The sequence below is a fragment of the Humulus lupulus genome, chromosome X (genome assembly GCF_963169125.1).
Source record: "Humulus lupulus chromosome X, drHumLupu1.1, whole genome shotgun sequence".
Taxonomy (NCBI): Eukaryota; Viridiplantae; Streptophyta; class Magnoliopsida; order Rosales; family Cannabaceae; genus Humulus; species Humulus lupulus.
In genome coordinates, this window is record NC_084802.1 from 85,319,003 (window position 1) to 85,342,314 (window position 23,312).

At 43.8% G+C, this 23,312-nt stretch overlaps 2 protein-coding genes across 2 annotated transcripts; both read left to right on the forward strand.

The window, feature by feature from the left end:
- Positions 1-11,633: 11,633 nt before the first annotated feature.
- On the forward strand, positions 11,634-13,853 carry LOC133806011 (uncharacterized). The gene is made up of 5 exons (XM_062244146.1): positions 11,634-11,811; positions 11,895-12,384; positions 12,446-12,686; positions 12,768-12,886; positions 13,181-13,853. Exons 1-5 carry the CDS (start codon positions 11,634-11,636, stop codon positions 13,851-13,853), a joined length of 1,701 nt encoding a protein of 566 aa, XP_062100130.1.
- Positions 13,854-13,962: 109 nt separating this feature from the next.
- On the forward strand, positions 13,963-15,459 carry LOC133806013 (uncharacterized). Its single transcript, XM_062244147.1, has 3 exons — positions 13,963-14,467; positions 14,558-14,623; positions 14,789-15,459. The coding sequence occupies exons 1-3, from the start codon at positions 13,963-13,965 to the stop codon at positions 15,457-15,459; spliced, it is 1,242 nt and encodes a 413-aa protein (XP_062100131.1).
- Positions 15,460-23,312: the final 7,853 nt, after the last annotated feature.

The following is a 23,312-nucleotide window of genomic DNA, read 5'->3' on the forward strand; positions in this document are numbered from 1 at the left end:
TTATCCTGACCCTCCTGACACACGGATCCTGGGCAATCGGGGACCCGTTGGGAACATAGGCGCGTGTTCATAGAACTGCGTGGCCTCACGCACCGCAGGCTGAGATTACCTCAGCCAGTGTATGAAAATCATTTCTCGCGCTAGATTCCCTTTCCTATTTTTGGGTCGCCTATCTAAACTTTCTAGATCTTTGTTCGTTAGGCAACCAGATGGGACCCAGGAAGAACATGCCCAAAAGGATCGCCGCTGACTCGTCATCCCAGCAGGCCAACAAGGGGAAGGAGGTGGTAGCTGAATCCCCGATCCCCCACTTTGGTCCCACCGTGGAGAAAGAGGTCGAGGTGGGACCTGACGCCTTCTTCGAGGCTGAGAGGATAGTCTCGAAGGTTCAACTCAAGGGAAGGTAAACAAGATCCTACTGTCCCATAACATCAAAATTGGGACAGGCGCTCTTGTTGCCTGACCTCCCCTCGAGGGCGAACGGAGCTGCACACCGCTCGACGAGGAGTTCGTGGCCTGGAGCGACGAACATCTCAAGGTTGGGGCATTTCTACCTCTGGACCAGTACTTCGCGGACTTTCTGAACTACGTGAAGTTGGCCCCCTTTCAACTGCCCCTAACTCCTACCGCCTGTTAGCGGGGCTGAGGTATCTGTTCCTGAAGCAAGAATGGGAGGTCCCTACACCGGTGGACATTCTCTACTTCTTCTACCTCAAAGCCAGCCCGGATCAACGGGGGTGAGGCGACGGGTTCTATTACTTGACCTGTTTTCCCAACTCTGCTGCAGTCATCGAGCTGCCCAGCCACCCCAACGACTTCAAGGACCTGTTTTTTATGTCGACGGGGTTTTGCAACTGCGAACACCACTACTTCAACCGTCCTCGTAAGTTCTTTCTATCCTCAACTCGCAAAATCATCACTGATTTGTTTCTTTCCATGCGTATTGACTTGAATACCATCGTGCAGCTATTTTTGCGAGGACGGCTAAATCGGTGACCCTCGGGGGTCAATATGAGACTTTGGTGGGGCTCCCATCAAGTGAAAAAGACTACCGCCAGCTCGTGTCTGATGAGATGATATTGGCATGTAAGTTAATTTGTCTGGGTCAAACCTTGGCATTGAGGAGGCCGCAGGCCGTCCCAGCAGCTCGCGATTTGGCACCCATCCCCGAGGGGGGTGCTGCGGATGACGACGAGCAGGACGAGGAAGACGAGGTGCCGCTCGTGCGTCGAAACCGGGCTCTTGAGATCACCCAGGGGGTCGACGCGGAGTGAATCCAGTCCGGGGCAGCAGCTGGCCCCTCCGGCCAAGGTAACCCATACTTGTTTAAGGACTTAGACAGGGCTGCCGCAGACCTACGGCTTGCTAGGTTTAACCCCAGCCATCTCGTACATCGTCATCAAAATGACCCAGACCGTAACATAACTCTACTCCAGTGCATTGATCAACTAGTGTTGCGCCATGACATGGGCCGCCCTAGGGGCACTGTAGTAGTAGACAACACCCTGGCTTTTAGGTCAACCTTTTTTGAGGAGTATAGGACCAACCTTAGGTCGTGGCCCTCCCTTCTGGAGGGTGTAGTCACTCCGGGGCTTAGGCAGTATGTAGAGGAGTCCAGTCCTGAGGCAGATCCAGACCCAGAGCGCCCTCTCATTCGTGAAGTTATAATCTTAGACTCCCCCGTAGAAGCTCCACGGCTGGAGGTCGTGGCGATATATTCCTCCTCTAGCTCGGAGGGTAGGACCTTTTCAATACATTCTTAGATTTTTTGTGATCAAGTATTTTTACATGTATACCAACGCTTCCTTGTCTTTGTTTTAGGCGAGGAGATGGCACAGCCTGGGGACAACGTCCTGCGATCCACTTTCCAGGGGGGGAATCCTCCCTCCGGGTCGTCTAGGCCATTGGTAAAGAAGCCCTGGTTGACCAAGAAAACTCCCCCTCCCGGGACCACCTCCAAGTCTCCCACCAAGGGGAGGGGCCAGGTCCCTCCCGCCGTAAAGAAGATGCCCCCACCTCCCCCACGACCTCCAGTCCCTACTCGGGAACTGGAGGTACCAACTGGAACCTTGCCAGCTCCGACTCCCACTGTGCGCATCCCGATCAACACTCAGGCCCTAGAGAAAATCCCCGAGGCCTTTCGATGGACGGTTTACGAAACCGCGAGCTATACGGTGGATCATTACTACAATGCCACCCCAAGGGACTTGCAGGAGATTGAGACGAGGAGCCTCGAGAATGTTATGGAGTCTTCACTGGGGATGACCCTCACGGTAAGTTTACCTAATCAATGGTTCTCTTTGCTTTTTCTATAGCACATGTATTATTATCTTTTGACCTTGCAGGCAGCTTTGGCTCTACATCGAAGCATAGCTCGGTCCAGGGCCAGGTTTGACGAGATCAGGGGCGAGTTCCATACTGCTCAAGCCGCTTTCGTGTCTGCACAACAACAAGAGCGAGATGCCAAGGCTGCCCTGACGGCTGCCAAGGAAAGCGAGAAGGTCACGCATGCCGCCTTGGTCGCTGCGCAGGCTGATCTGAAGGCAAACTGGGCTAAGCTAATGGAGGGAGAGGCTACACAGGTCACCTTGGATGCCGCGAGGGTCGAGCTTGAGGAGGCCAAGGCCGCCCTTATGGCAGAGAGGGCATCTTCTAGCTCCTCCATGGAGGCCATGCTTTATCATTGCTGGGCCTTCAACCAGGATGGCGATTTTTCCTTCCTGGCGCTGGAGGTGTGGGAGCCCTTCCTCGAGAAGTTTAAGGCTCAACTTCAATAGGAGGCGCCCTCTGAGACTGGGAAGACTTCCGCTGCAGGCGAGCAGGATGCCGAAGGGGTGACTTCGTCGGAGCGGCCTGGGGGGGCCTAGGACTTTTGATCCTTCTTTTTTTTTGTTATTTGTAATCTTTTACCACAAGGTTTTTTCTCCTCGAGACAATTGGTTTCCCCAGATTTCACTTTAATCTATTTTTTACCTTTATCGTTATTTATTTTCAACACATTTGGTATGAACTTAGTTTCTGTTAGTGTTTTTATTGATATCTCGTACTTTTTAAGAAAAACATTGATCGATCAATTTAAACCAACTTCTAAGTTTTGGGACCTGGTTGTATCCAGGACATTAACTTTAAAAACTTAGTTCGCGTTAATTTTTTATTGATATCTCGTGCTTTTTAAGAAAAACATCGATCAATCAATTTAAACCAACTTCTAAGTTTTAGGACCTAGTTGTATCCAGGACGTTGACTTTAAAAAACTTAGTTCGCGTTAATTTTTTATTGATATCTCGTGCTTTTTAAGAAAAACATCAATCAATCAATTTAAACCAACTTATAAGTTTTAGGACCTAGTTGTATCCAAGACGTTGACTTTAAAAAACTTAGTTCGCGTTAATTTTTTATTGATATCTCGTGCTTTTTAAGAAAAACATCGATTAATCAATTTAAATAAACTTCTAAGTTTTAGGACCTGGTCGTATCCAGGACGTTGACTTTAAAAACTTAGTTCGCGTTAATTCTTTATTGATATCTCGTGCTTTTTAAGAAAAACATCGATTAATCAATTTGAATCAACTTCTAAGTTTAGGGCCTGGTTGCATCCAGGACATTAATTTTGAAAAACTTAGTTCGCGTTAATTCTTTATTGATATCTTGTGCTTTTTAAGAAAAACATCGATTAATCAATTTGAATCAACTTCCAAGTTTAGGACCTGGTTGTATCCTGGATATATGCCCCCCAAGTAACCAGGAAAGGACATTTTGTGGTTGCTTGAAACGTGCTTTTTTAACATTACATCCACAAACATATACGATAAAACGAAAAGACTATCTCTCATTATTTAATAAACAAAGGTGGCTTTTCGAATTAAGCCTTACAAAAGTATTACTGATAATATTTCTTCAGATGTATAGCGTTCCAAGTCTGTGGGACCATTTCTCCATTAAGCCGAGCTAGCTTAAAGGTTCCTTCTTTCACGACCTCCGTTATTTGATAGGGCCCTTCCCAGTTTGGTCCCAACACTCCGTCCTTGGGATCCTTACCGGCTAAGAAGACTCTTCTGAGTACCAGGTCGCCTACGCTAAAGATGCGCTTCTTGACCTTTGAGTTGAAATAACGAGTGATCTTCTATTGATAATGTGCGAGCTACAGCTGTGAAGCTTCTCATTTTTTGCTAATTAGGTCGAGGGACGCGCAGAGCAATTCGTCGTTGCGGTCTTGGTCAAATGTCTATACTCTATGCGAGGCTACCTTTACTTCGACAGGAAGGACGACCTCACTCCCGAAAGCCAGGGAGAAAGGAGTGTGACCCGTCGAAGTTCGGTGCGAGGTCCGGTATGCCCACAGTACCTGGGGGAGCTGTTCGGGCCAAACTCCCTTGGCTTCATCCAGTCTCTTCTTAAGGCTTGCTTTTAGCGTCTTATTGACATCCTTGACCTGCCCATTGGCCTGGGGATAGGCCACGGAGGATAAGCTTTTAACTATGTCGTGCCTCTCGCAGAATTCGGTGAAGAGATCGCTATTGAACTGTGTTCCATTATCCGACATGATCTTCTTTGGCAGCCTGAATCGACAGACAATATTCTTGACCACGAAGTTGAGGACCCTCTTTGAAGTGATCGTCGCCAGGGGCTCTGCTTCTGCCCACTTTGTGAAGTAGTCGATAGCCACCACCGCCTAGCGAACTCCTCCTTTTCCTGTGGGAAGGGCACCAACTATGTCAATCCCCCAGGCCGCAAATGACCATGGGGATGAGATCATCTTCAGCTCGATTGGAGGAGCTCGGGCAATTGTGGCGAATCGCTGGCACTTGTTACACTTTCAGACATAGGAAATTGAGTCCTTTGACTGAGTGGGCCAATAATACCCTTGCCTCAATATCTTAAAGGCCAGGTTTTGCCCCCCAGCGTGATCTTTGCAAAAGCCCTCATGCACCTCCTGCAAAATGGTCTTCGCCTCGCCTGGCAGAATACACCACAGAAGAGGTAAAGAGTGGCCACGCCGGTACAATATCTCGTCTACCATTACATACCTCGGAGCCTGGTAAAGTACCCTCCTTGCGTCGTTCCGCTCCTCGGGTAACTTCCCTGTTGTGAGGTACTTGAGGATGGGAGTCATCCAGGTCGGTCTGGTGTCGATCATCTCGACCTCCGCCCCGATTTCCTCTATGCTTGGTCTTTCCAAGAACTCTACCGGCACCAGCCCCAAAGTTTCTGCCTCCCCGGAGGTGGCGAGCTTTCCTAGGGCGTCAGCGTTGGCATTCTGCTCCCGAGGTATATGCTCAATTAAGCCGTGCTCAAAGGCGGATAGCTCTTTCTTTACCTTGGCCAGGTAAGCAGCCATCTTGGTTCCCCGTGCTTGGTATTCTCCTAATACTTGGTTTACCATGAGCTGGGAATCGCTGTAGCACTGGACGGAGCTGGCCTTCAGCTCTTAGGCCACCCTTAGCCCAGCCAATAAATTTTCGTATTCGGCCTCGTTGTTGGACGCTTTGAATCTAAATCACAATGCAGAGTGGAATCGATGTCCCTTTGGGGATATCAATATGATTCCAGTCCCGGAGCCATTCTTGTTAGACGAGCCATCTACGAAGACTTTCCATGAGGCTCGAGCAGGTTCTTCCACTGGGTCTTCTCGAAATCCTGTGCATTCTACCACAAAATCAGCCAGGGCTTGGCTTTTTATAGCAGTTCGCGACGCGTACAGTATCTCAAATTGGCTGAGCTCGATAGCCCATTTCAACAGATGTCCCGATGCTTCAGGTTTCTGCAAAACCTGCCTTAAAGGCTTATCGATTATGACGTGTATTGAATGGGACTAAAAATATGGTTTGAGCTTTCGAGAGGCCGTAATAAGGCAGAAGGCCATCTTTTCCATCAACGGATATCGAGATTCAGCTCCGAGAAGCTTCTTGCTGATGTAATAGACTGGCTTTTGAGACCGGTCTTCTTCTCGGACCAGTATGGCGCTAGCCGCGTCTTCCGTGACAGCTAGGTAAAGGAAAAGAGGTTCTCCTGCTGTTGGTCTGGACAATACGGGCGACTCGGCTAAATGTGCTTTCAGGTCGAGGAAGGCACGTTCGCACTCTTCGGCCCACTCGAATTTTTTATTTCCCCGGAGCAGGTTGTAGAATGGCAAACACTTGTCAGTAGATTTGGAAATAAACCGATTAAGGGCTGCCACCCTTCCTGTCAGACTTTGACCGTCTTTTCGCAACCGGGGTGAGGGCATCTCGAGTAGCGACTTGATCTTATCGGGGTTCGCCTCTATTCCTCTGGTATTGACAATGAAACCCAAGAATTTTCCTGACGCAACCCCGAAAGTACACTTTTGGGGGTTTAGCCTCATGCCGTATTCTCTTAAAATCTTAAAGCATTCCTTTAGATCGGAGACATGGTTATCGGCAGTTTTTTACTTGACCAACATGTCGTCAACATACACTTCCATATTTTTCCCGATCTGATTGGTAAACATCCTATTTACCAACCTCTAGTATGTAGCTCCTGTGTTTTTCAGCCCGAAAGGCATGACCTTGTAACAATAAACATTAGCTGGGGTCATGAAGCTAGTGTGTTCCTGGTCCGCCGGATTCATGGTGATCTGGTTATAGCCTGAGTAGGCATCCATCAAAGACATGAGCTCGTGGCCCGCCGTGGCATCTACCAATTGGTCAATCCTTGGCAAAGGGAAGCAATCTTTGGGGCAGGCTTTGTTTAGATTGAAAAAGTCGATGCAGGTTCGCCACTTCCCGTTGGGCTTCGGGACCAAAACAGGATTGGTGATCCAGATCGGGAACTTTGCCTCGCGGATAAAGCCGCACTTTAAGAGCCGAGCTACTTCCTCCTCTAGGGCCTCAGCTCGGGTCGTGCCCAGGCGCCTTTGTTTCTGGGACTTTGCAAGCACGTTCTTATCCAGGTGGAGGGTGTGCATGATGACGCTTGGGCTGATCCCTACCATGTCTCCATGAGACCAGGCGAACACATCTAGATTTTCTTGTAGAAACCTAATCAGCTCCGCCTTCCTTTCGCTACATAGGTTTTTCTTGAGCTTTACCACCTTCGAGGGGTCTTGTGGGTCGATATTCACCTCCTCGAGCTCTTCGATGGCCTGGAGCTCGGATCTATCCTCGCCTATTCTGGGGTCGATATCATTATTTAAGATGATACTCTCCCCCCTGGCATTCTGAGGTTTTTCTATCTCAGGAATAGGTACTATTTCCTGAGATTCCTCATTCCCGCCCTGAATGGTCATTGCCTGCTGCCCAGGTCGTGACTTTCCCTTCATGGAAATGCTATAGCATTCCCTGGCAGCGAGCTGATCTCCTCAAATTGTGCATATCCCCGTGGAGGAGGGGAATTCGACAGCGAGATGGCGGATAGAGGTTATGGCTTCAAATGCTATCAATGTAGGTCGGCCCAGAATAGCGTTGTATGCGGCGGGACAATCGATGACCACAAACTCGAGGAGTTTAGAGACAGTCCGGGGTCCCTTTCCCAAGGTAATCACCAGCTCAATTGTTCCTATTGCTGCCAACCCTTCTCCGGAAAATCCATACAGCATCATGGAGGTGGCCCTCAATTCGGTGACGGATAGCCCCATCTTCTCCAGCGCAGATTAGAACAACAGGTTCACCAAACTCCCATTATCGACCAGTATTCTCCTAACTCTCCGGTTGGCGAGTTGGGCAGTTATGACTAGTGGATCATTATGGGGGAATTGGACGTGACTAGCATCCTCCTCGATAAAATTGATGGGCTGCTTCTCTAGTCGTTGCTGTTTGGGCAGGTGCCGCTTTGGGACGAATTCCACTCCATTATGAGCCTTCAACTCATTGACATACCTCTTTTGGGCACCTCTGCTCGGGCCGGCCAAATGGGGGCCTCTGGAGATCGTGGATATCTCTCCTCCTATCGCAGGAGGAGGGGTGTCCTGATTTATCCAGGGCCCGGGTTGACTTACCGGAGCTTCTGGAGCCAGTTGATCGGTGGGAACTCTATTCCGTGCATATTGAGCCAAGGGTCTGGCTCAGATGAGAGTCTCGATCTCATCCTTCAAATTCCTACAATCGTCAGTGTTGTGGCCAATGTCATTGTGGAATCGACAAAACTTGGAGGGGTCCCTCTTGGCCTTCTGGTGCTTCAAAGGCTCCGGCTTTTTCTAGGGAAGGCGGGCAGAGTTTGCTAGGAAAATGTTCTCCCTAGTGTTTGTGAGCTCGGTGAAAGTCGCATAGACTAGCTTAAATTTTTCCATGGGCTTGTTCTTCTTTGGGTTGTGCTAGCTGCCCTCACTGCTCCCTTTTCTCTTGCCTCCACCCAATTGGTTATTCTTTGTAATAGTTTGAGTCATTTTCACGACATCCGTTCCCACTCCAACGGGCTGATCAGGGGCTTGGCTGGTTCCCGCGACCGATGCTCGCACCTCTTCCAGGTTTATCCATCCCTGGGCCTTGTTTAGGAATTCGTCTACGGTGCTGACACATTTTCTCTGTATCTCTTTCCATAGTCTGCCTCCAACGAGGATTCCAGTCCTCAAGGCCATAAGCTTGGAATTATCATCCGCGTCCCTGGCTCGAGCCACGACGTTTGTGAACCTGCTCAGGTAAGCTTTCAAAGGTTCCTCGGGCTGCTGCTTCACGTTTGCCAGGGTGTCGGCTTTGACGCGGGCAGCCTGAGAAGCTCGGAATGCCCTCTTGAAGTCAGCAGAAAAGGTCTTCCACGAGCTAATGGACTGCTTTTTATTCTGCTTGAACCATTGCCTGGCCGGCCCAGTCAAGGTGGAAGGAAATACCAAACATCTTAGCTCGGGGCCGATGTTGTGGGCCATCATCAGGGTGTTGAACATACCCAAATGATCCGACGGGTCTCCGTCTCCATCGAACTTGGACAAGTGGGGCATACGGAAACCAGGTGGATACGCTGTGGCTGCTATGCTGGGGGCGAAGAGCTCGAGTTCGTCCCCCGAGTCATACTCATCTTTTTCCTTTTCCGATAAGAGCTTCTTCATCAGCTCCATCTGAGCTAGACGCTCTAGGGTTTGGTCCTTACTTCCTTGGTTGTTCTGGGGCTGTTCAACAGCTCCAGTTCCATTGTAAGCGTTAGGCGGGTTATTTTCCCTCCAAGCTTGAGCTTGGTTAGGTGGGACATTCCCACTGTCACGTACTTTCGACAGACCCTCTCCTTGGTGAGCATGACTACCATTTCTAGCCGGATCTCCTCTCTGTGAGTTAAGGCGATCTCGAAGGTCGGCCCGAGGGGCGGCCCAAGGGCTTTGAGTTGAACTCAAACGATGGCGCAGGTCTTCACTGGACATGCCACTTCGATGACTCCCGGTACAGTAACTCCCGTTTGAAAAACTTGGAGCCTGCTGCTGAGGCTGAGGATCCGGGATTTCCCCGTGCGCTCGGCTGCGATGGGAAGGACCGGCGGAAGAAGGATTTCTCCTACTGCTCCCATGAGCCAGAATGTCCCGGACTGGACGGGGAGGAGATGGATATCTTATGGGCGACGGGGGATGCCTAACTGGTGAAGTGATCCTAGTCCCATCTAGGTAGATCAAGCTAGGTCACGGCCGCTCCACTCTACCATTCCCCGCGTCCTACGCTCGTCGGTCTGATCGTAGTGTAGGATGGCTGGCCAGAGCAGGCTGTCTTCACGAGCCCTCCCCAGATCTCCTCCGCGAGCTACCTCGGGCCCTTCTGGGTGCGTTCAAGGGTGGAATCGAGCTAGGAGTTGAGGTTCAGACCGATCGGCTGAATTGCTAATCGGCCCTAGGAAACTCCTCAAACACAGTTTCCTGGTGGTGGTGTGACGTGGGAGTAGAACTCGAAGTTGAGGTTCTGACTGATCGACTGGGCCTGGACCGGTCATCCCGGCGGGACCTATGAGTCCCACTATGCCTCTTTCTGATGTTAGCGTCGGTTGTAAGAGGGGGTAACCGGGCCAAGACCTATTCGATTTGCTTGTTTGCTTTTGACAGCTAACTTCTCAACTATGTGTTCTCCATCTCTATCGCCGTGTAGAAATCCGGGTTCGGATTTGGTGGCCGGGGTGCTGAACTCCCGGTGTCGCCCTGGCCCATAGGTTGCTTTCCCGGTCGCTGCTGGACCTCAGGGTTTTGTTCCTCGGATATGGTGGCATGGTGGGCCTCATGTCCATCATGTTGATCCGCTTCGTTACCATGCCTCGAACGAGTAACCACCATGGTCAAGTTTCTGTGATAGCACCAATCTAAATCCTCTCAATGAAAGCACCAAATTGTTGACGCGGTTATTCGGCAACAGATAATTATACGAATAAACGGGATGGATTAGTGCTAAAAAATGAACCGTAATATGAAGATAACTTAATTCTAAACTGGTGAATGGGTAGGTTATCACTCCTTTCCTTTTGGGTGGTTCGAAGGTTAAAATCCTTCTAGTCCACCAGTCAATATTATTGATATCTCTCAAGTATTCCTTACAGAGTGTTTCTTTACAATAAAAATGCCAACCCCTTGCAACGCCCAGGGTCTTGGTATTTATAGGGAGAGGATATTTGGGTGTTAGTAAAGGGGGTCATCCCGTGACCTTCTTACCCATCATGTCATATCTGTGAAACTTATGATTAATTCCTAAAACCTGACAATGAGGTGTTGTCTAATCAATAGGTAAGGGGAGATAAAGGGTCGCATGGCCCAAACCTGTCGTGGGGTGCCTGAACACGCACGTTTATGCTACGTGTCCGAGAATTCAGGAATGGAATAGACACGTGATGTCTGATATGTGAACGTTTACATTGCGTGGTAGCCTTTACAAGGATTCGAGTGTCAGATCTATGCTGCACCTTGAGCTCGATGTAGCGCCAGCTCATGATATCCATAGTGCTGACCCACTGCCTTCGAGTAGACTGCTAACTCTCTGACCAGCTTCGGGCTAGGGAGGCGGAGACTTGTAACAACAGCTTCGGGTGGACGATTTACATGTGGCGGACTGAATTACACCCTTTACCAGCTTGCTAATAACTCGTGGATATTTAGGGCGTACAACTATAATAATATTTATTTTGTGCGATTGGTTTTCCTTCTCCCCGTGGTGAGGCGAAAGAAAGCTTCTCAGAAGCCTGATATTCGATCACCTGAGAAAGTGGTTAGTTCTGTCAAGCCTCATTCTGTTATAGAGGAGATACCTGATGACGTGAGTGGGAATCCTCCGGAGGAGATCTTTTCTGATACCGTTGCTGAATTTCAAGTGATTGGGGAGGGCCGAATACTAGATGACTGTGAATTGATTGCAGATGAGGGAATTTCTGGTTCTAGGTCTAGGGTGAAGGAAATCGAGGAACAGGATTTCCATGAATTGGCCAAAGAAAAATGGTCCAAATTTCAGGATTCTTTTATTGCTCAGGGTGGTGCTCGGCTTACTTATGAGGAGCCCTTGATCCGAGATGGGAAATTGATTGCTCAAGTAAATGTGGAGGAGATAGAGGTGGAAGCTTCCTTTTGGCAATCAGCTATGGTATATGTTGTTTTAGGAGCGAATCCCCCTTTTGCTGTTTTTGAAGGGTTTGTCAAACGATTATGGGGTAAACTTGGTATTGAGTGAATTGCTCATATGAATGCAGGTCATACTATTGTCAAATTCTGAGATGTTGCTACTCGAGATATGGTGTTGGAATCTGGTGTTGTTCATTTTGACAGGAAACCTGTTCTGCTGAGGCCTTGGTCAACTGATTTAGACAATATGAGTCTGGTGAAATCAGTTCCGGTTTGGATTAGGTTACCTGATCTTGGTCTTCAATATTGGGGTATTAAAAGTTTGAGTGCTCTTGTTAGTACCATTGGTAAACCCATGATGATTGATAAGGTTACAAAGGAAAGGTCTATGGTGAAGTTTGCTAGAGTTTTGTGGGTATTGAGATTTCAGATCGTATACCTCAGTTCATCAGTTTTATTAATGAGCGAGGTCAACTAATGGAGCAGGTTATAGAGTTTGAATGGCTTCCTACTCATTGTTCGAATTGTAAAAATTTTGGTCATTCTTCTGGTAGTTGCAAGTGTGTTCAGGAGGCAGTTTGGAGGCCAAAGAAGAAGGAATCTGGTCTGGAGTTAGGGGAATTTGTGGGTTCCCATGCTCCTCCTGTACCTGGTTCTGAATCTTTGGCCAAGGATCCTCAAGAGCTGGTGGCTGGCGAGGTTGTACAAAAAGGTAAATTAAAGGAGGCTAGTTGTTCTACAGATGGGCAGGAGATGAAGTGGACTACCCCAAAAAAAGTGGGAGGAAATAAACAAAATGCTACAGCTTCTCTGAATTTGAGGACTAACAAATATAGTGTCTTGCAGGAGAATCATTTGGAGGTCTCAAAGAAGAGTCAACAAGAGGTCAAGGATTCCAATGGAAGGGTGCAACATACTGTGTTAGAACATTAGGGGTCTGAATAATAGGAATAAGCAAATGTCTTGGATAGATTTTTGTAGGTTCAATAAAGTTGGCTTAGGTGCTTTTCTAGAAACTAAATTGCGAGGCAATAAGATTGAGGAAATGATGCGGAATGCTTTCATGGGCTGGGACTGGATTAGTAGCCCGACTGTGGAGGGTAGGATTTTGTTAGTTTGGAAGGCTGATATTGTGACCCTAAGTTTACTTCAGGAAGATGACCAATTCATTCATTGCTATGTGAAGATTAAGGGTGTTTCGCTGAAGTTTTGCTTGACTCTTGTGTATGGTAGGAATTCAGTGGAGGAGAGGAAAAGTCTTTGGCCTCAGTTGTCATTGATTGAGTTTCTTGTTCTTCCCTAGATAGTAGTTGGGGATTTTAATGCAGTGTTCGATTATGATGATCGTATTGGTGGTAGGCCAGTTACTGAGTTGGAAGTGGAAGATGGTCGTCATTGGAGGGCTTGCTCTATGATGACAGAGTTATGTTCGAGTGGTTCTCATTATACCTAGTCTAATAAACAAATGGAAGGTACCAGAATTTTCTCTAAATTGGATAGAGTTTTCATTAATGAAGCTTGGGTAGATGCCTTTCCTGAGTTTGAAGCTCGTATCAACTGGGATGTTATATCAAATCACTATTTTTGCCTTATCAAAACTATTTTTGTGCAGCAATTAGGGGTTCGACCTTTTAAGTATTTCAACATGTGGGTTGATCATCAGGATTTTAGAACTACAGTCTTGAGTAACTGATCTGTTCCGATTACTGGTTCTAGTTTGCAGAGGATCATTAAGAAATTAAAGAGGCTTAAACCTATTTTGCTTCAGTTTAATAAACTGAAAGTAGGTGATGCAGCTAGGCAATTTTCTGAAGCTAAAATGAATTATAAGCAAGCCCATATGTCTTTACAACAGAACCCTTTGTTGATTTCTCTTCAGCAGGCTGAGAAAGAGGCGTTTTTTGAGTTTGGCTGTAAGTCCAGAATTTATGAGAGTTTCCTTAGACAAATGAGCAAAATTAGTTGGCTTAGATTTGGAGATGAGAACACTGCTTATTTTCATGCTAGTCTTAAGCAGAGGAAAATTGGTAATCAGATTTCTTCTTTCATGAATGATGAGGGTCAGATTATTGATAAATATGCTGAGGTTGTTGAGTATTTCTTTAACCGTTTCAAAGGCTTTCTAGGCAGATCTAGTTTAGCTTATGTTTGGGTTGAGCAAGAGTGTTTTCAACAAGGGGTTGTTTTGACTCTGGAGCAACAACTTGGTATAATAATGCCTTTTACTAAGAAGGATGTTAAGAGATCTTTATTTAGTATTCACTCAATCAAGAGTCCTGGTCTAGATGGATATGGTTCGGGTTTCTATAAATCTTTATGGAAGGATATAGGGGATGAAATTTCAGAGGCGATACTGATGTTTTTTTTATCGTGGGGTGATTCCTCCTGAGCTTAACAATACAATAATGTCCCTCATTCCTAAGGTAGATACTCTTGCCAAAGCTGCTGATTATAGACTTATTGCTTGTTGTAACACTCTTTATAAATGCATCTAAAAAATGCTTTGTTATCGGCTGACAAAAATTCTTCCTGTGATTGTCCATCAAAACCAAGGAGCTTTTATTAAGAACCGTTTGCTCGCGCATAACATTCTTATACTACAAGATCTCCTTCATGGTTATACTAGGAAGAATGTCTCTCCTCGTTGCTTGATCAAAATTGATCTTAGTAAGGCCTATGATTCTCTTGATTGGATTTTTTTGGAGGATATTCTGAAAGATTTTTGTTTTCCTAGCAAATTTATTCAGTGGATTATGGCTTGTTTGACGGGTACCTCTTATACTCTATTGATGAATGGGAGGTTACAAGGGAGTTTTGATGGGAGGAAAGGATTACGACGAGGAGACAATACTTCTCCCTTGCTGTTTGTGCTTGTCATGGAGTATCTCACTCATCTCCTTAGTCTTGTTTCTCAGCATAAGGATTTCTGGTTTCATCCCATGCGTAAAAGTTTGCATCTAGTTAATCTTTGCTTTGTGGATGATCTTATTTTGTTTTGCAAGGGTAATCTTAGATCTATTCAACTCTTATTTGATTGATTTACCAGATTTTGTCAAAATTCTGGGCTGACAACTAATCTGAATAAATCTCAAGTGTTTTTTGGAGGTATTTCTGCTGAAGTGAAGAAGAGTATTCTGAGTGTTGTTTCTATTGAAAATGGTACTTTTCCCTTAAAATATATGGGTGTTACTCTTCGCCCAACTAAATGGAAGGCGTTTAATTGTGGTGTGATCCTTAAAAAAATTCAGAATCGGCTCCATGTTTGGTCTAGTCGCCACTTGTCATTTGTTGGGAGATCTTAACTGATACACTCTGTTTTACTAGGAATTCGTTCGTATTGGATGAGTATCTTCCTTTTACCTCATAGTGTCATTCAAGATATTGATAGGTTGCATCGAAATTTTTTATGGGGAGCTCAGGGCAACCGCAACAAGTTTCATTGTACTTCTTGGGATCAGGTTTGTCTTCCTAAGTCTATGGGTGGTATTGGTTTTAAGGAGGGATCAAAGCGAAATAAAGTCTTATTAGCCAAATTTATTTGGGCTATTTCCTCTAAACAAGATGTGTTGTGGGTCAAATGGATAGATGAACTTTATCTCAAAGGCCATACTTTCTGGGATTATTCTTTAAAACTTGATGTGAGCTGGTATTGGAGAAAATTATGTTATCTGAAAGAGCTCTTTTCTGAAGCGGATTTGGAGGCTTTGTTAGTGCATGGTAAGCTGAATCTGAAGTTTCTTTACAGCAGTATGCTTAAGAGGGATTCAATCTCTTTTGCTAAGGGTGTTTGGTGTAGGCTTTCAGTTCCAAAGCATCGCTTCATCTTGTGGCAATCGGTCCTTAGCCACCTGCTGTCTAGAGACAATCTATTGCGCTGTCATATTTACATAGCCTCCTCTTCGTGTCCAGTTTGTGAGAGAGATGAGGAATCTCATATGCACCTATTCTTTGATTGTGTTTTCTCTCAACGGGTTTTGGAGCTTATTAAAATCTAGTTACATCCAGCTATTTGGCCAGTTAAGTATGCTGATTGGCTGTGTTGGGTAGAAGGGAAGCCTCAAGGCTTGATGCAACGAATAGCAGTAGATATTAGGAAAAAATAGATTGTCTTAATGGAAATAGGTAAGAATATTACAACTCTAGGCAATATATTACAAATAAATATAGATTGATTAAATAAGGCTGTTACAACTCTATAACTGAAAATACAAATAAATATAGAGAAAGAAGAAGAAGAGAATTGAAATAGAAAATACAACTTTTGACAAAAAAGATCCAAATAAACTTGAGGTAGTAAAAGAAAGATGTAGATGAGATTACAACCCTTAAGCAAAGATACAAGTAAATATAACAAGAATGATAAGAAGAAAAACAATAGAAGAAAATAAGAATAAGAACAAGAACAAAATAATAAGATACTCTCACTCACACAACCAAAGTGAAGAGTGTTGGGGATCACCAACTTGAACAAGGTTTGGAACCTTTGTCCAAAATCTTATTTCCTCCTAACTCAAGCACTAAGGGATCTCTCTCAGATTTTGGAAATGCTTTCTGGAATTATCAAGCCTAAATGTGTTTCTAGCCAAGTGCTCTAATGGATAGAAATGTTGTGTCTTTCAAGGGAGCTATAGGCTCCTATTTATAAAGTTTAGAGACACCATTTGAATTTCAAATTCCACAAACCCCCATGGTTGTTACCAATGTTTAATTGGATTAATATGAAATTAAAAATGAGATTTGGGAGTTATTTGGGTTTTTTGAGCCGTTCAACAAAGATTGAAAAAACTGAAAAAATTGTCAGATTTTGGCCTGTGGCCGCGACCACCGCCGCGGCCATTGACCATTTTCAGCACTTAAAAATGTGCTGTTTTTCCAAACGGTTCCAAACCTTGCCAAATGATTTTGTAACTCCCAAAACACATTATTAGGGTTAAAATCATATCTCTAACAGCCATTTCATATATGACTTTATGAAATTCATCTCAATATTGTGTAACACCAAATTTACACAATAAAGGGTAATATTTGGAAGTAACAAATTTGTAACACCAAATATGTTACATTATTTGGATATATCTAAATATTATAATTCTCTATTATATGTTACAATATGTGACACTCTTTGTCACATTTATTTAATCTAAAACATTATATTATAATATAATATAATATTACATTATATCATAAAATAATATAACAATAGCTTCCTTAGCTGCTGCTGTTTACTGTATTTGGTTTAATAGAAATTCATGTATTTTTTCTCATTGTTCTTTTTCTGCTCATTATATAGATTGTATGGTTAAATTGGGTTTGAAAGCTCGTTTGTTCAGCATCATGCGTCAGAAGTTGCTAGTTAAAGAGAAGTTCCTTGATGAGTTTGTGAGGCAATTGTAATTAGTTTTCTTGTTAGCTCTGTTTTTGAGCTTTTGGTTGTAAGTTGTTCCAAGTAATATAATTCTTTTTTACTGATAAAAAAAAATACTAAATATTTAATACTTATATCAATATAAATTTAAATATTATAAAATATCAATATAATAATATATATTATATAATCTTAATTTTTATTAAAAAAACTATCATTTATGTTGAAAAAGGTTACCATATTAAATATATATATTTTAAAAAATCATAAAAATATTTAATTTTAATTTTTCATTTAATATGTTTATGTTATTCTTTTATATATAATATTATTTATTTATTTAAAATTTATATGACAATGATACAAATTTAATAAATAAAACTAAGCAAATGTCCATTGCACGTTGCTTGTATAGATAACGAAAATTCTTGGTTTTAACAGTTTGTTTTGTTAACTTAAACAGAATACTCTAAATATTTAACAGAATATACATTTAAAACTAACTTAAAAATAGTTATTTATCAATTATATTAATATAAATTTAAATATTATAAAATATCATTATTATAATAAAATTTAATATAAGACTACATATAAAATAATTATATTAATATAAATTCAAATTCAAATGTTATAAAATATTATTATTATAATAATATATAATAAGAGACTAGATATTTAATAATTATATTAATATAAATTTTAATATTATAAAATATTATTATGATAATAATGTATAATCCTAATTTTTTACTATTCAAATATTATAAAATATTATTACTATAATAATATTTAATACAATACTAGATATTTAATACTTATATCAATGTAAATTTAAATATTATAAAATTTCATTATAATAATATATATTACATAATCTTAATTTTTATTAAAAAAATTATCATTTATGTTTAAAAAGGTTATTGTTGACCTGTGAAATTGGCCAACGGTCGTATGTGCAGTATACGACATATTTTGAACGAAATAAATAAAATAAATGACGGAGTATGATATCTTAAATAAATACACAGGAATTTTATAGTGGTTCAGCCCTGTTCTGATGAACAGTAATAACCTAATCTACTTAGCTTTTAGTATTGAATCACTCGACAATTACAATGTTGAACCAAAATATCCACTCGTTCTCACTTGCCCAGAATTTCTCCCCAAAATATTCTTTAGGTCTCCAAAATTCCAGAAAAAGTTATCTAGCCCAGAGTCCAAAAGTCCTCATAAATGAAGCCATGGGCCCTTTATTTATAGTACCCAGGGGCTGTTACATGACTAGTAGTGTAACGCCCTACTGCCTTAGAGCCTTTACTAAGTGAGTATAAAATGTGCAATTAACTCGCTAATCAAGGTTTTAGGACAAAAGTGTAATTAAACCATAATCAGATGCAGACCAGACATGTACGCACTGCTTATCTCGCTCACCATACTCAAGGTTGGTCGACTTTCCCCTTGCCTTTACCTGCACTATAGAGCACCCGTGAGCCGAAGCCCATCAAGAAAACCCTCACAAGCAGATAATATATGCACATCAAACACTTAACATAAAATCAAGCCATCATCAGGCTAAACACATACGACCATGCCGTCCCAGGCGCTTTACCAGGCCCTGGGTTCGCGGTCTATACCGTAAGGATATCCCAGGTATCCCTCGGGGTCTCGCCCTGGCAACTCGCACTCCGCGTGATAAACGCTGCTCCTGGTCCCTTGCTGTTCTCAGCCTTCGCCGTTCATTCATTTATATGTACACATAATATAACTAAACAGATACCTAAACACATACAAATTCAATCAAAGGGCCACGCCCTACAACACAGTCATATAAGGCCAAGCCCTGCAATTCAAGCTCTATGGGAACAATAGTTTCCTTACCTGCGTCCCGAGCTTTCCAAGCACCGATGTCCCAAGCACAGTTCCCTAGTCTGAGCCTCGCTGAAACCCTAGTCACAACGCATTAACAATATCCACCCATCAAGTTCTTATCCTTTAAATAGCTTTGGGTCATAATTCTAATCTCCGGAATGTTGAATTCTATCAATCGGGGTGATAAAATCCATCCCGAGCCTTAACTATTGAATTCCCGAGCCTAAAACCTCTCTAGAACCAAAAAACGCACTAAGCGCCGCGGCCCTACGGACTCATGCCGCAGCCCCTAGCTTAACCCGAGGCCCTGCCTCAAATTAGCCTACACGAGCCGCGGCCCTTCCTGAAGGGCGCCGCCTCGCGCCTCCATTTCCAGACGCCCCAAGTTCTAAGGGGTCGCGGCTCAGCAAGAACAGCGCTGCGGCTCGACCCCTCGAGCCCAGAAAAACTCACCACTTTCACCCCAAAAACCAATCTAATTAACCCCAAAATCAAGCCAACGATCCAAACTAATCATCACAGAGGTTATACTATAGATTCAGCAACAAAACCTAACCAGAATTCTAGTTCAAAGCCTCATCAAACTCAAAGTTGAATCTTAATCTCTCCAACATGCAAAACTCTTAACACACCAGCGAAAATTTCAAGCACAATTCAAATAGTTTAAAGGCTTACCCTTGCTTAATTGAGCCTCTGAGCTGATCTTCTAAGCTCCAAGCTCCAAGCCTCAAGCTCCCTAAAATCCTAGCTCCAATTCCTTAGTTTTTGACTAGTTTCCTCCAAGATGTCACTAGGCCTCCAAGCTTCCAAGGAAAAAGATGAGAGAGGGTGTAACGCCCTGGATAGCCAAGACCGCTACACTGTGCTCTTGTAAAGTGCAAGACTTGCTAATCAAGTCATTAATTCAGAAACGTGTCATTAGTCTAAGTGTTCTAGGGTTAAAAGACATTCAGGTCTCAAAAGATATACTTTATAAATCATAAAGGGTTTACAGAAGGGATCCCCAAAAGATCAGTGTATAAAAGCTGGTTTACAAAACTCAACAGTTAAAAGTATACATTAGCCAAACTAAGGCAAAATACAAGGTTCTGGTCCTCTTGTCCCTGTAACCTCCTCAACTGTGGCGGCTGAGCGGCCTGCCATGTACATTCACCCTGCAGAGCTCTCCAATCAAGGCTGATCGATCTTGCCTTTGCCTTTACCTGCACCACGCAGCACCCGTGAGCCGAGGCCCAGCAAGAAAACAACATACACAACAATCTCAAGCAGACATTCCAGTAGGCATGTTCAGTTATTTAAATCATAGCATATGAGCATACTTCAAGATACAAGCAACCACATCCACACATAGTTTATTCAACAATCTCATCTATAATCAAGTATAACATTCATTTTACACAAATACTAGGGCCGACACCTTAGGCCGCACCCTCTGTTTATCCCACTGACTCCGGCCCGCTTAAACCGAGCTCAGTGCATAATAAGCTGTCCTCATATACCAGTGTCCAAGCCGTGCCAATTGCACAAGTTAACCGTGGCTCGCTTAGGCCGTTGGTTACAATTTACATGGCATAATACCATTCTTTCAATCATTTATGCTAGGGAGCCCTTAGTCCCGTTCAAATATTCAACCGGGTGTAGTTTTCTTACCTTTAATCTTTACAGTTGTTGAATTACGAGCAACGCCCCTCAAGCACAATCCGCTCCCGAGCCTAAGCCTTTATCACCTCTTCTGCTGAACCACTTCACCAAGCCAAAACCTAGCAAAATCCCCAAGTTTCCTCCTCAATTCTGCCTTAGCCCTGATTTAGTTCTTGAGTATGTCCTAAGCTAAGCCTCCAAAATCCAGCTTAATCTCCCAATAACTTCCTCAGATTCCTCTGTTTTCCTTTGAATCTTACTTAGCTTCCTTTCCTTTGTTTTTCCTGCCTTGAGAGTGAAAGTGAGTGCTGAGGAAAAGTGTTTTGGTCGGTTTATCTTTTCCTTCCAAAAGTTTCCTTAAGTTTATCTTATTGCTAAGTTAATCCCAAGGCTCGGGGAGCCGGAACCGTCCCCGAGGCCAAAACGGTAAATTTCCCTAATATTCCCGCTTAGACATCCTAACCTCAGATATATCTCCATATATTTATTTTCATAACCTGATAGTCCAAATCACCACCCGATACCTAAAATACCCCTAACTTGTCCAAAGTCATATTTTAAGTCCCGTTGTGACTTATACCACTATCCGACCCTAGGATCGTCTCGAGTTGCGCTTTTATGAACCTACCCACATAATAATGTGGTTCTCACATAAATCACATAAATATTTCATATTATCACATAATATCATTAATTATCATATAATCATCATTAATCACATACTCACACATTTAAGTCAATAATATTCACTCTAATCCCATTTATGCCCTCCCGGCACACTAATCAAGGCCCTTAAGCCTTATTAGCGAGTTTAGGTCGTTACAGAGGGAGATAGAATGAGTGGGTTGGTTCCTAAGTTCTGAGTGTCTCCTTAACTTTGTTTTATTTAACTTAAGTCTATAAGGTTACCTCAAGGCTCGGGGTACCCAAAACGTCCCCGAGGGCAAAATGGTAAATTTCCCCAATATTCCCTCCTAGGCATTCTAACCTTAAATATATCTCCAAATATTTATTTCCATAACCCGATAACCCCATAAAATGTCTAATACCCAAAACTCCCCTCGACTCGCCCCGAGGCGGATTTTCAACCCCATTGTGACTTTCTAGCTAACCGCTCCCTTGAACTGTCTCGGATCGTGCAACACAGATATATCAGAAGTATATCACAATTATTACATTTATGCCCTCAACGGGCTAAAATTACAGTCATGCCCCTTATACCTAGACGAGGCCCACATGCATATTTAATTCACCTAAACATGCATCTCTAATCACATATTCACACAAATTCACATTTTATAACAACAATTCACTCATTGCCCTCTAGGCATGCTAATCAAGGCCCTAAGCCTTATCAATGAATTTGGGTCGTTACAACTATCCCCTCCTTACAGAAATTTCATCCTCAAAATTACCTGAATATCTCGGGATATCGCTCCCGTATCTCTGATTCCAGTTCCCAAGTCGCCTCCTCAACCTTGCTGTTCCTCCACAACACTTTCACCAAGGCGATGGTCTTGCTCCGCAAGAATTTGTCCTTTCGGTCGAGAATCTGAACTGGTTTCTCCTCATAAGACAAATCTTGATCCAGCTCCAAATTCTCATAACTCAGAACATGCGTCGAATCAGACACATACTTCCGGAGCATGGACACGTGAAACACGTCATGAACCCCTGATAAGGCTGGAGGCATTGCCATTCTGTAAGCTGCCTCTCTAACCCGTTCCAGAATCTCGAAGGGGCCAACAAATCTAGGGCTCAGCTTGCCCCGAACACCAAATCGTTTCACTCCCCTCAAAGGTGAAACCCTAAGGAAACACATGGTCACCAACCTAAAACTCCACACTCCTTCGTTTCAGATCTGAATAACTCTTCTTGCGACTCTGGGAGGCGAGCATTCGAGCTCTAATCTTCTCAACCGCCTCATTAGTCCTCTGAACCATCTCAAGACCTAAGTACCTCCTCTCACCGGTCTCATCCCAATGGATAGGTGATCTGCACTTTCTCCCATAAAGCATCTTATACGGAGCCACTCCGATAGTCGCCTGATAACTGTTGTTGTACGAGAACTCAATCAAAGGAAGATACTTACTCCAAGATCCCCCAAAATCCAGCACACAGGCTCGTAACATGTCCTCCAATATCTGAATCGTCCTCTCAGTCTGACCATCTGTTTGAGGATGATAAGCGGTACTAAACCGTAACTGTGTGCCCATATCCTTCTGTAGACTTTCCCAGAACTTGGAAGTGAAGGTGGGGTCCCTGTCGGATACTATCGACCTCGAAGCCCCATGCAGTCAAACAATCTCCTTCACATATAGCTCAGCATACTGCTCCACAGTATAAGTCGTCATGACTGGTAAAAAGTGGGCGGACTTGGTGTACCTATCCACAATCACCCACATGGAATCAAGCTGTCCCACGGTCTTCGGCAACCCAGCCACGAAGTCCATGGCGACAACTTCCCACTTCCACTCTTAAACCCCTAGAGGCTGCAGCAACCCTGCTGGCCTCCGATGTTCGGCCTTGACCTACTGACAAGTTAAGCACTTGGCCACATAATCTACCACATCTCTCTTCATGCCCGGCCACTAATACAAAGCTCTCAGATCCTGGTACATCTTTGTCGTACTCGGATGCAAGGAATAGGAAATGGTATGCAGTTCATCTAAGATCTCCCGCCGGATATCTGAGTCCATCGGAACACAGATCCGACCCTTATACTTCAGTAACCCCATCTCCGAGATAGAAAAGTTCTTAACCACTCTGACTAAGACGTTCTCCCTGTAACCCCTCAACTGGGAATCATTCCCCTGTGCCTCCTTGATCCTCTCAAGGAGCGTAGAATGAAGAGTAATGTTGGCTAACTGACCAACCACCAACTTTATACCCGCTCTAGTCATCTCCTCCACTAGCTTATCGGATATCTGTCTCGAACTGAACAGTTGTCCTGGGCCCTTCTGGTTCAAT

Excerpts from the sequence above, each read along its gene's own strand:
- LOC133806011 (XM_062244146.1), top strand. The coding sequence starts at position 11,634 with ATGGTGTTGGAATCTGGTGTTGTTCATTTTGACAGGAAACCTGTTCTG. Across the intron at positions 12,385-12,445 it reads GGAAGGGTGCAACATACTGT|GTTCAATAAAGTTGGCTTAG; the intron begins GTTAGAACATTA and ends AGATTTTTGTAG. Across the intron at positions 12,887-13,180 it reads GCTTGCTCTATGATGACAGA|TTTGCAGAGGATCATTAAGA; the intron begins GTTATGTTCGAG and ends TACTGGTTCTAG.
- LOC133806013 (XM_062244147.1), top strand. The coding sequence starts at position 13,963 with ATGCTTTGTTATCGGCTGACAAAAATTCTTCCTGTGATTGTCCATCAA. Across the intron at positions 14,468-14,557 it reads TCTTATTTTGTTTTGCAAGG|TGTTTTTTGGAGGTATTTCT; the intron begins GTAATCTTAGAT and ends ATAAATCTCAAG. Across the intron at positions 14,624-14,788 it reads TGTTGTTTCTATTGAAAATG|GAATTCGTTCGTATTGGATG; the intron begins GTACTTTTCCCT and ends CTGTTTTACTAG.